At 37.7% G+C, this 11,635-nt stretch overlaps 1 protein-coding gene across 1 annotated transcript in view; it reads right to left on the reverse strand.

Annotated features, from left to right (window-relative positions):
* THADA (THADA armadillo repeat containing) overlaps positions 1–4,000 on the reverse strand; it is a 621,172-nt gene extending 617,172 nt beyond the window's left edge. The window contains exons 1-3 of the mRNA XM_042781470.1: positions 3,925–4,000; positions 3,531–3,625; positions 2,303–2,433 (exon numbers count right to left, since the gene is read on the reverse strand). Coding sequence (XP_042637404.1) covers positions 2,303–2,433; positions 3,531–3,625; positions 3,925–4,000 — 302 coding nt within the window. The remainder of the gene's footprint in view (positions 1–2,302; positions 2,434–3,530; positions 3,626–3,924) is intronic.
* Between the last annotated feature and the right edge of the window lie 7,635 nt (positions 4,001–11,635).

The following is an 11,635-nucleotide window of genomic DNA, read 5'->3' on the forward strand; positions in this document are numbered from 1 at the left end:
ATATGTGAACTGCTGTATGAAAAGTGAATTTACTCTGTAAATCTTCACCCAAATCCTAATTAAAAAAAACCCTCCAACAACCTTCCTGTCATCAAAGTAATAGCTGAAGTGCTTATAATGACCTATAAGACCCTACCCAATCGGCCACATTAGCTCTCCAACCTCATTTCAATTTTTATTCATTTCACTCTATCTACATTCCCTTGCTCTGTTCCTAAACACACCAGTTCTTGCTATTCCCTGCCCAGAACACTCTTCCCAAGATATCCCCAGTAATCAGGTCAATCTCAAATAATACCTCATCAGTGACATATAAGTAGATATGTCAAGTGACCACTATACTTCAAATTGTAACTCCTACCCTATCTTTGGCACTCCCTTTGTGACTGCTTTATTTTTCTCCATAGCACTCATGCCATCTACTAACCCATACATTTTGCATATTTATTTTCTCTTTCCCATAGAATGTGAGCTTCATTCTAGACTATTTCGTTCCCTGTATTCCCTATAACTAGAACAGTGCCTGACATATAGTAGACAGCCAATAAAAATTTACTGAATGGATGAACTAAACTTATATCAATTTTACCTCAATTAATCTAAATCCAACCATATTATTGAAACAATAATTTCCCCACCGATGAATATTTAGTTTTCAATTTTTCATTATTCTCACAGTGCTATAGGTTTATTCTTAATCATGTATATTACTGCATATGTCTATTTCCCAAAGGTAAGTTTCCTAGAAATACAATTTCTGGAACAAAAATTATACCTATAAAAAATATTGACAGATATTGTTAACTGTCCTCTCAAAAAGTTACTCTAGTTTATACTCCTACCAACAGTGAATGAGAATACCTGTGTCTTCGTATCTTTCCAACATTGTATAATACCAATCTTTTAAAATCTGATTGAAAAAAAAAAGAAACCCACTGCTGTCGAGTCAATTCAAACTTATAGCAAGCCCAACTGGGTTTCCGAGGCAGTAAATCTACAGAAGCAGATTACCCAGTCTTGCTTCCACGGAGTGGCTGGTGGGTTTGAACCCCCAACTTTCTGGTTAACAGATGCCTTAGGCACTGTGCTATCAAAGCTCCTTTTTAAAATCTGATGGGTGAAAAAATACAACCATTTTTTGCCCATGAGATTTTAAAAAGATTTAGAGATTGCTATTATACTGGTAGCATAGTGCCTAAGGCACTTGACTGCTAAGCAGAAGGCTGGCGGTTCAAATCCACCAGCCACTCCTTGGAAGGAAGGTTGGGCAATCCTACTTCCGTAGTGATACTGCCTCGGAAACCCAAGGAGGGGTCGCTATGAGTCAGGGCCGACTCGATGGCAAATAACAACAACAATTATACAATGTTAGAAAAATACAAAAAAACAGTACTTAATCATGTACCACATGTAGTAAGATACATATAAATTTTGGTACATCCATATTATGGAATATTTATGGCTATTAAAAACAATAAGAAATATACTGACATGGAAATACTCTAAAACTTTTTATTTTGTGTACTTACACACTGAAGTTTTTACACCAAGCATATTATTATTTGTGCAATACCTAAATATGTTTAAACCAAGAACTGATAGAACAGGTAGACAAAATAGCAGAATGACAGAAATAAGCCTAATCTTACCAATAACTGCATTAAATATAAAGAATGCTTTGTACATTTGTATATGGTTTTAAAAACAATAAAACAACAAGCAAATAAAACAAAGAAGGGACCATATGAATGAAATTTTCAGTGATATATTTCCTGACAGTTTTGTTTATTCAAATTAAGAAAGAAATTTTTAATATTGGTCACTTTTGGTCAAATGCAGCATTTATAATACCAACTTACTTCCTTTTTTTTCCTTACTATTATAAATTGAATTGTCTCCCAAAAATATGTGCTGGAGTCCTGAATCTCGTTCCTGTAGATAAAATCCCTTTTGGGAACAGAGTTTTCTTTATTAGATTAATAAGACCATATCAGTGTATGGTATCCAATTACTTCTAAGTGATAAAAAAAGCTGTATAGACTCAGAAGCAAACAAGAATGGGAAAAAAGATAGATGCCACATGGAGATCACCAAGGAACACCCATACAAAAGCTAGAGAAGCTGAAACAAAGATTCCCTCCCTGCTCTCCGACAGACAGAACCTTCTCCTCTTCCTCTAGAGCTAGCACCCTCAACTCGGACTTCCAGCCTTCTAACCTGTGAGGAAATAAATTTCTGTTCTTTCAGGCCACCCACTTGTGATATTTCTGCTACAATATCAATAGATAACTAAGACACTTACCTTGTCAATACTTTCTTCAAGGGATTCTTTAGACTCAATGAAAGATAAATGCCTGATAAAATATCCAAGCAACTTCGAATAATCAGATCACATGTACCATTTTTATCTTCCTTTTCTAGTAAAGGTACAATCTGTAATCCAGAAATTGAAACCATAGTCACTTTTTCTAATATCAAGTACAGCAAACTAACATGGTTCCCAATAACCCACCGCCATCAACTCCAACTCCTACAGGGTCACTATGAGTTGGAGTGATGACTCCAAATATTCTTTAAAAATCTCAATTATAATATATGAAATGTTTTCCATACTGCACTGTTAATATTAAGGATTCTGATTTAAAAACCTATCTTGGTACTTATTAATCTTTTTAATCCATGCCCCCAACTCCCACTTAACCCACCAAATCCATCTCCATTAAGAATCACAGATCTCAATGATAAGATATAGGAATTCTGTAAAAGAAAGAAACATTGTCAAATTGAAGTTGATTCTGACTCACAGCAACCCTATACGACAAAGGAGAACTGCCCCATAGGATTTCCAAGGCTGTAATCTTTACAGAAGGAGCTCTGGTAGCATAGTGCCTAAGGCACTTGATTGCTAACCAGAGGGCTGGCAGTTCAAACTCACCAGCCACTCCTTGGAAGGAAAGTTGGGCAATCTACTTCCATAGTGATACCGCCTCAGAAACCCAAGGAAGAGTTGCTATGAGTCAGGTCCGACAGCACATAACAACAACAACAATCTTTACAGAAATAGACTGCCACATCTTTGTCCCATGGAGCAGCTGGAGAGTTCAAACCACCAACTTATTGGTTAGCAGCCAAGTGCTTAACCACTGCACCATCAGAAATGCACAATACATTTAGTTGCTTTTAATAGTGACATACTAATGAGGAAAATCTTTACACTTTGAATTAATTTTAAATGCACCTGCTAAAATGTTTTGAAGACTCAGCATAACAAAATGAGTACATATCACCACCAAAAAGGTATGCCCAGTTATTGCATTATCCTATCTGATTTACAGTTTCAACTGTAGTTAAAGTCTGAGTATGGTTTCTATTACCTCTTTAAATAAAAATATATCATTAATGAATAGAAAATTAAAAAAATCTATTCTTTCATGATACATTGGTAGCTAAAAATAGCCATTTCTTTTAAAAAGCCCATAAATAGCACGATAATACTTAAGATGAATCTATAATTGTTAATTCAGTCTTACCTGTTTAATATAATAGATTTGTGACACTCCATCTGTGAGTTGTACACAATGTAATAGCAGGGAAGCTAGATTTTTTCCTTCCACATCAGCAAAAGCTACATAACACAAAAAAAAAATTCTTCAATGACATGACAATATATGTATATTGTTCACCTCTGTTATTCAATTCTACAAAAGTTAAATATTTATAAACAAAAAGAAAGGCAGAAGATAATTGGAATATACTATTTTAAAGAAACTATTATACTAAAGAATATGGAAATCTAAAGAATATGGAAAAATTAAATAGAAAGAGTTTGAACAATTTGTGAGATGGTCTTCCTAGAGATTAAAATACTCTGCTTACAAACTAGAAAGCAAATACATTCAACAAGTAAAGTCAGAAATCACTTACATTTCAAAGTTTCAAGGTCCTGATGACAAATGGTCAAGGCAGCAACTTGCGTTTCTTTCTTCTTCTTTACACCCATTTTAAACAGATTTAGTAACAGTCACTGCAAGAAAGAAGTTACAGTACTGTCTAATGCAGGGTTTCTCAATCTCAGCACTACCAACATTTTGGGCCACATAATTCTTTGTTGTGGGGCCTGTCCTGCATTGCAGCATATTTAGCAGCATTCTTGCTCTCTATTCACTATATGCCAGTAGCACCTTCCACCCAGTTGTAACAACCAAACAAATGTCACCAGACATCGCCAAATATCCCGAGAAGAAAACTGTCCCAGGTTTAAAAACCACTGGTCTAAGGATTTCTGCTTTGAGAAAATAAATAAAAAACTTTTTTAAGCTTTAAGACAAAACCAAAAACCCCACTGCCATTGAGTCAATTTTTACTCATGACTTAAGAAGAGTTCATCATCGTCTAAAGTTACTTTTACCTACTGTGACCCAGTCTTTGAATTTTAAAATATAGCAAACCTTCATTTTAGTATACACAAAAGAAACCAGGATAGTACTTCCAAAAATAATCTGGGCCAAACTAACCTCAATGACTCACTAGACTGACAGATCAGGAGGTATCAGAACACTATATTTTGATTTCTGCAAAGTACTGTTAAAGGATATTCTTATACTGACCTTCCAGGTGTGGTTTTAGTTAATAGGTCAATGGTTTCATGATGGGCTGAACTCAAAGACTACAAACAAACAGACACATGTCATGTGCAGCAAAGTCTCTAGGGAAATGGCACAGGGTTCCTTTTTTGGTGCAGTTAGTATTTTTAGCAATGTTTATGGTGCAAACATTGAAGAACATAACAGTGAATTTACAAAAGACATAAAGCTGGGAAGATGTGTTGGATGGTGGAATCAGGATTAAAAACAACCCAATAAAATGGAATGAGTAGCATGAAATTTACCAAGGTAAAATAGAAATCAATGTAAAATGTTGAATTTAGAAAAAAAATAAATAACAGAAATATAGGATGGGAGGTAAAAGCCGTGACTGACAAAAACCACAATAGACATCATCCAGATCAAGGGAATGCATTATCCCTTCATCTCCCACACATATCAGGTGACGTGTGGAAGATTATGTGCAATGCTGATGGTCATACTTTAAGACCAAACCAAACCAAACACACTGCCATCAAGTCAGATCTGACTCATAACGACCCCCCCCCTTGGGTTTCTGAGGCGTTGTCACTTCGGAAGAAGATTGCCCAACGTTCCTTCTAATGATGGGTTTGAACCACCAGTCTTCTGGTTAGCAGTCAAATGCCTTAGACACTACACCACCAGACTCCCATACTTTAAGAAGGGACCATAAAAACAACAGAGCTGTCAATGAACAGCAGATTTCTGAAAGGCCTAGAGCACACTAAGTTAACCAAAGGTGTCTGGCCTAAGAAAAGACAACAGGACAAGTACCTTAAAAAGTTGTAGGACTACTACGGGGAAGGAGAGAATAGATTTCTTCTGTATTGCTATGGGATTAGGAAAAGGCAGTGAAATCTTCAGGGTAGGGAATTCCAGCTCAAGATGGAAGAACTCATTGGTCCAACTACAGAACGAGCTGCCTTTTAAACAAAGAATTTCCCAGTACTGGGAACATCCAAAGAGAAGCTGAGTGAATACTTTTCACCCAAACCCTTGCAACAGTCGCCAAAATCATTTTTTGAAAGCCCCAATCAAATCTAATTACTTTCTTGATTAAAACTTTCCAAGGGCTTCCAATTATTTTCAGAATAAATTCAGAACTCCTGACCACGGCCTTCAAGGCCCTAAATAATCTGGCCCTGAACCCTGGTGGCACAAAAGTTTAAGCATTCGGCTGGTAATTGAAAGTTGGCAGTTTGAACATACTTAGTGGCTCCACAGAAAAAAAGACGTGGTAACCTGCTTCCCTCAAAGTCCTTTGGGACAGTTCTACTCTGTTACTTGGGGTTGCTATGAGTCAAAATGAACTCGAAGGCACCCAACAGCCTTTTTTGTACTTCATCTCAAACCAATCTCAACTTTACCATCTCAGAGGCTTTTCAGTTCCTGATCCTTATTCTCATATAAGGAGTGTGCACTTCCTGATCCTTCTGTCTGTTAATGCTCATCCCACCAGATCTTTGCAAAGCTGATTCATTATCATTCAGGTCTCTGCTTGAATGGCATCTAAGAGAACTCTTCCATGATCACTCCATCTCCTACACACATACACCATTCCTACATATACACTACACACGATTTCCATCACTGTATTTTCTTTATAGCACTCGCTACTACTGAAATTACATTAACTTTACCTGTATAGACTGTCTCTGCTAGTAATAAAACTCCATAAAGGCAGTAACTTTTATCTATTTTCATTGTTTGAATTCTCAATGCCTGAAACAGTACCTGGCATAGAGCAGATGCTAAACAAATATTTGATGAACAAACATTTGTCAGAAATACTATGGAAGTGATCTAAGTGACAGGCTAATCCCTGACACTGAAGAACCTAAGGTCTATTTGGGAGTTAAGAATTCAATACAGGAGTAGCCTGTGAACAAACACCTAATGGAAAATGGTAATAAAAACGGACACAGCTAGGAAGGCATCGACAAAGAAGAAATTTGAAACATATGATCAGATATCAGAAAATAAATGGTAATCACTTCCTAGAGAAGTGACCATCCTACAAAGTTAGCTAATGGGGGAAACTACTCTGGTAAACGGTGGGTGAGTAGATCTGCAGCAAGAGCTGACCTTGGAATCTTCGGGCTTGCACACACACACACACACACACACACACAAAAAAAGTCCAGCACTTATGCGTGTTCTGTTGATGTTAAATGTGTGTCCTGATGCACTGGGCCTCCTCAATAGGAAAAATCCATGTCCACTTTAATGCTCTCCCTAAGTGGCCACACGGTGCCCAGCAAATTATATTCCTCGTGGGTCACACTGGCTGTTTTTGCTTCACTCCCATCTACACCTTCCTGGCTAACTCCCTCATTCTATCCGCGATTCCAAAATACTTGGAGTCCGGGGAATGTCAGGAAACAAAATGGTTAAAGTTCTGTCTCCATAGAAACCTTAGAGACCGGAAACAAGTTTCGCGACCGCCAAATTCTCGCGATACTAAAGAATTCGAACTGGTGTGCAACGCTGAGCTGCTACGAAAAACTGGCTGCTCCCAGTGGCGGAGAGTGGCGCAGGGCCGCGAGTCCAGCGGGCAGGCAGTCTGGGAGCCAAACCTCGTGCCTGTGAGCGTCTGAGAAGAGTCACAGCTGCCTGGATGAGTCCTGGAAACTGGTAGAATCCTATGATGTCTCCGTGGATCACAACGTGGTCTATACTTGACTACCGGGTCGACGCGAAGGGAGCGAGAGGGAGCTAGGAAGAGGAGTCATCGCGAGAAATGACCGAACACAGCTCCTCCAATCAAGAGTTCGGAGATGTCACGGAGAAATGGGCGTTACAGCCCAGATTTGGTTAGAAGCTAATTTTAAAGTAAGCGCAGGTGCTACAGTGCAGCTCTAGGGCTACCAGTCGATTAGGATGTCTGGCCACCTCATGTCCTTTAGGCGTCCTATTCTATAGCCTGTACAGGCCGCAACATCTTTCTCTCAACCCAGATATTCCAACTTTTTTCCGAATGAGTTTACCCGACCCAAAGTTGAGGAGACAACTAACTGGTCCCTGGTAGAGGGGAATGATGAGTTCAGTGCTTTTAGTGCCTGCTGATGGGGTAGGGCGTTGGGTGGGTATTGAACCAAAGCCACAATAAGAATTTTAACCAAATTAAAAAAGAATTTTAACCAAAATGAGAAGTGCTGAAGTGAACTAAGGATGCCAAAGTGCATTCATAAATTCAACAAATGGTTAATGAGCTCTATTGTAGGGTCGTTGACAGGTCTGGCGTCAAAATGCATCCCCTAATTAGGATGTATATATGATTTTTTTTTCCCCCGCAGATAATAGAAATCGTCAGATGACTCAAACCGTTAAAAAAAAAAAATTAACTGTCAAAAACTACACTAGGAACTGGGACAGAGCCAAGCTCAGGGAAAAGATGTGAATACTATATCTTCAGGAACATTACTATGGGACTTGGCTGAGAGACATTTCTGTTCCCTAAAACTTTAGTCACATTGATGATTTTTTTTAACTTTTCAAGCATTATTTTTATGAATTTCATCTCATCTTAATTTTCTTTACAGTTTACCACGTGTTGATGTTACTAAATAATATTCAGTTTGATTTTTGAGCTCTGTTTATGAACTCATATATGTATTCTCCAGTAGTTTGCTTCTTTCAGCATGACTTTCAGGATTCATCAGCATAAAAGCATGCTGCTGTAGTTCTTTCCTTCGCTTTGTATAGTATTACCATGTTTAATATACCCCCATTTATGTATCCTTCCTACTACCTCTGGACCTTGGATTGTTCTGAGATTTCGCTGATACAGTGCTGCTGTGAACTTGCTTGTGCATGTCAGCTGATGAGTGTGCAGAACATTTTTCTACAGCAGTATATTTTCAAATATTTTGACTGAGACTGATAGTAAAAAATACATTGTACTTTGAAACCAAATACATATATGTACACACACATATAAATGAAAGAAAAATTTTTTGAAATATTTGTTGCTCTTAACAGAAGCTATGATACATATATATATTTGTTGTTGTTGTTGTTGTTATGTGCCGTTGAGTCGGCCCCGACTCATAGCGACCCCTCCTTGGGTTTCCGAGGCAGTATCACTACGGAAGTAGGATTGCCCAACCTTCCTTCCGAGGAGTGGCTGGTGGGTTTGAACCACCAGCCTTCTGGTTAGCAGCCAAGTGCTTTAGCCACTATGCTACCAGAGCTCCTTGTATATACATATAAATATATATTTATATATATATTCATATATATGTGTGTGTATATATATATATATATATATACACACACATATTGTTTCAAGCTTACTAAAATAATTACTTAGCCATCAATGGATTGCAGCTCTTGTTTTTATGTTGGCTGAACTATTTGAAGGGAAGGCGCAGACATTGTAAGTTTTCACCGCATGTTGCTAGGGGGCAAACATACATATTAAACATAAACATAGATAGCTGCTATGGAAAAAATAGGAGGAAAGGAAGATGTGTGGGCAAGAATTGCCATTTTAAACAGAATGGTCAGGCTCAGGTCACCTCATTGAGTAGCTGACATTTGAGCAAAGATGTGCGAGAGATGTGGACTCCTGGGGAAAGAACATTCCATAAAGAGTGAACAAGTGCAAAAGTCCTAAGGACTTGCCTGTTGGGAGGATAGCAAAGAGACTAGTGTGGCTAGTCAAGTTAGCAAGAGGAATGGTAATAGGGAATGAGCCAAAGGGCATCAGATTATGTGCTTATGGCCTTATAGTTCATTGGAAGGATTTTGACTTTAAGCAAAATGTAGAGTCATTTTGAACAGAAGAGTAATAGGATCTAATTTACATTTCAAAAGAATCACTACAACTGCTGCATTAAGGGGAGCTCTGGTAGCGTAGTGCCTAAGGCACTGACTGCTAACCAGAAGGCTGGCGGTTCAAACCCACCAGCCACTCCTCAGAAAGAAGATGGGGCAATCTACTTCTGTAGTGATACTGCCTCAGAAACCCAAGGAGGGGTCGCTATGAGTCGGGTCCGACTCGACGGCACATAACAACAATAACAGACGCATTAAGAATACACTTGTAATGGAAGCAGGAAGCTATTACTGCAAACGAGGCAGGCAAGGTGATGGTGGATCAGACCAAGGTGTAAGCAGTGGAGAGTGAGGAGTGGACAGATTCTGGATATAATTTGGAAGTAGAGCTAACGATTTTCTAAAGGATAGGATGTGGAGTGTGAGGAAAAGAGTCTAAGATGATTCCAAAACCTCTTACCTGAGCTATTAGAAGGATGAAGTTACCATCGGTGGAGTGGTCAGGGCAAAAATTTGCTTGAAGTAGATTTGAATGGGTTTAAGAGAAGTTGGGAAGAAAATACTTGGCAAAATCAAGTATAAGCAACTCTTTTTTAACATGTCTAGTACAAAAGCAACAGATAGATACCAGACCAATAGACAGACCCATGGAGTGAAAAATAACACACCAGGGTAGTATGCACTCAGAACAATCAACTACACGAGATCAAAAAGTCAGTATCTGCCCAGGGATAAAACTCAGAAGGCTGGAAGGAAAAGGAAAGCAGAACAAAGGGAAATGGTAAACTCAGGTAGAAAGTGAGGAGAGTGTTGTTATGTTGTGGGCATTGCAATGAATGTCACAAAACAAAACGTGTATGAACAGTTGACTGGAAAACCAATTTGCTCTGTAAATGTTCATTCAAAAAAAAAAAAATAGATTGAGATAGGAAAAAAAGCAAACACATGGGAATTGAATAACACCCTGCTTAAAAACAACTGGGTAATAGAAGAAATAAAAATTGATGTTAAAGAATTCCTTGAAAACACAACATATCAAAATCTTTGGCACACACCAAAAGCAATGCTGTGCTGAGAGGTTAATTTATAGCAATAAATGTACACATCAAAAAAGAAGAACCAATATTAACACCTTAACCCCAGCATCTCCAACAAATTAGAGCAGGAAAATGCCTATAGTCATCAGAAGAAAGGAAATAATAAAGATTCAAGCAGAAATAAAACAAATATAGAAACAACAAGACCAGAAGTTGGTTCTTTGAAAAGATTAACAAACCACTGGCAAATTTAACAAAGGAGAAGCAAATAACATGGATAAGAAATGAAATGAGTAACATCAAAATAGAACCAACCAAAAAAAAAAAAAAAGATAATATGAGGATATTATGAAGAACGAATCTGAAATCCTAGAAGAAATGGACAGATTTCTAGAAACACACTACCTACCTAAACTAACATAAACTGAGGTAGAAATTTTTAACAGACTCATAACAAAAGAAGAAAATGAACAAGTCATGAAGAAAAAAAAAACCCTACCAAACAAAAAAAAAAAAGAGGAAGAAGTCCCAAATGGCTTCACTGGTGATTCTACCAAGCATTCAGAGAAGAGCTGACACCAATTCTACTCAGACTATTCCAGAACATAGGAAAGGAGCGAATACTCCCAAATTGATTTTATGAAGAAAGCATAACCTTGATAAGAAAGGCAAAGACACCACCAAAAAAGAAAAATATAGGCCAAATGTCCTTACGAATATAGATGCAAAAATTGTCAACAAAATCCTAGCAATCCTAGCCAATAGACTCCAACAACATATCAAAAAATAAAATACACCATGACCAAATGGGATTCATACTAAGTATGCAAGGATGGTTCAACAGTAGAAGGACAACATAATTCACTAAATAAATAAAAACAACCACATGACCATATCAATTAACTCAGAAGATGCATTTAATTCCTGATTAAAAAAAAAAAAAAAAAACACTGAACAAAATAGAAATAGAAGAGAAATTCCTCAATAATTAAGACCAAAAAAAAAAACCAAACTCGCTGCTATTGAGTCAGATCCAACTTGGGTTTCCGAGGCAGTATCACTACGAAAGTAGATTGCCCAACCTTCTTTCCAAGGAGTGGCTGATGGGTTTGAACTGCCAGCAATAATTAAGGGCGTATATAAATCAATAGCCAACATTATTCTCAATGGAGAGAGACTGAAAGCATTCCCATT

Source organism: Orycteropus afer, unplaced genomic scaffold (assembly GCF_000298275.1).
Source record: "Orycteropus afer afer isolate SDZICR_OR568_19922 unplaced genomic scaffold, OryAfe1.0 scaffold00124, whole genome shotgun sequence".
Classification (NCBI taxonomy): Eukaryota; Metazoa; Chordata; class Mammalia; order Tubulidentata; family Orycteropodidae; genus Orycteropus; species Orycteropus afer.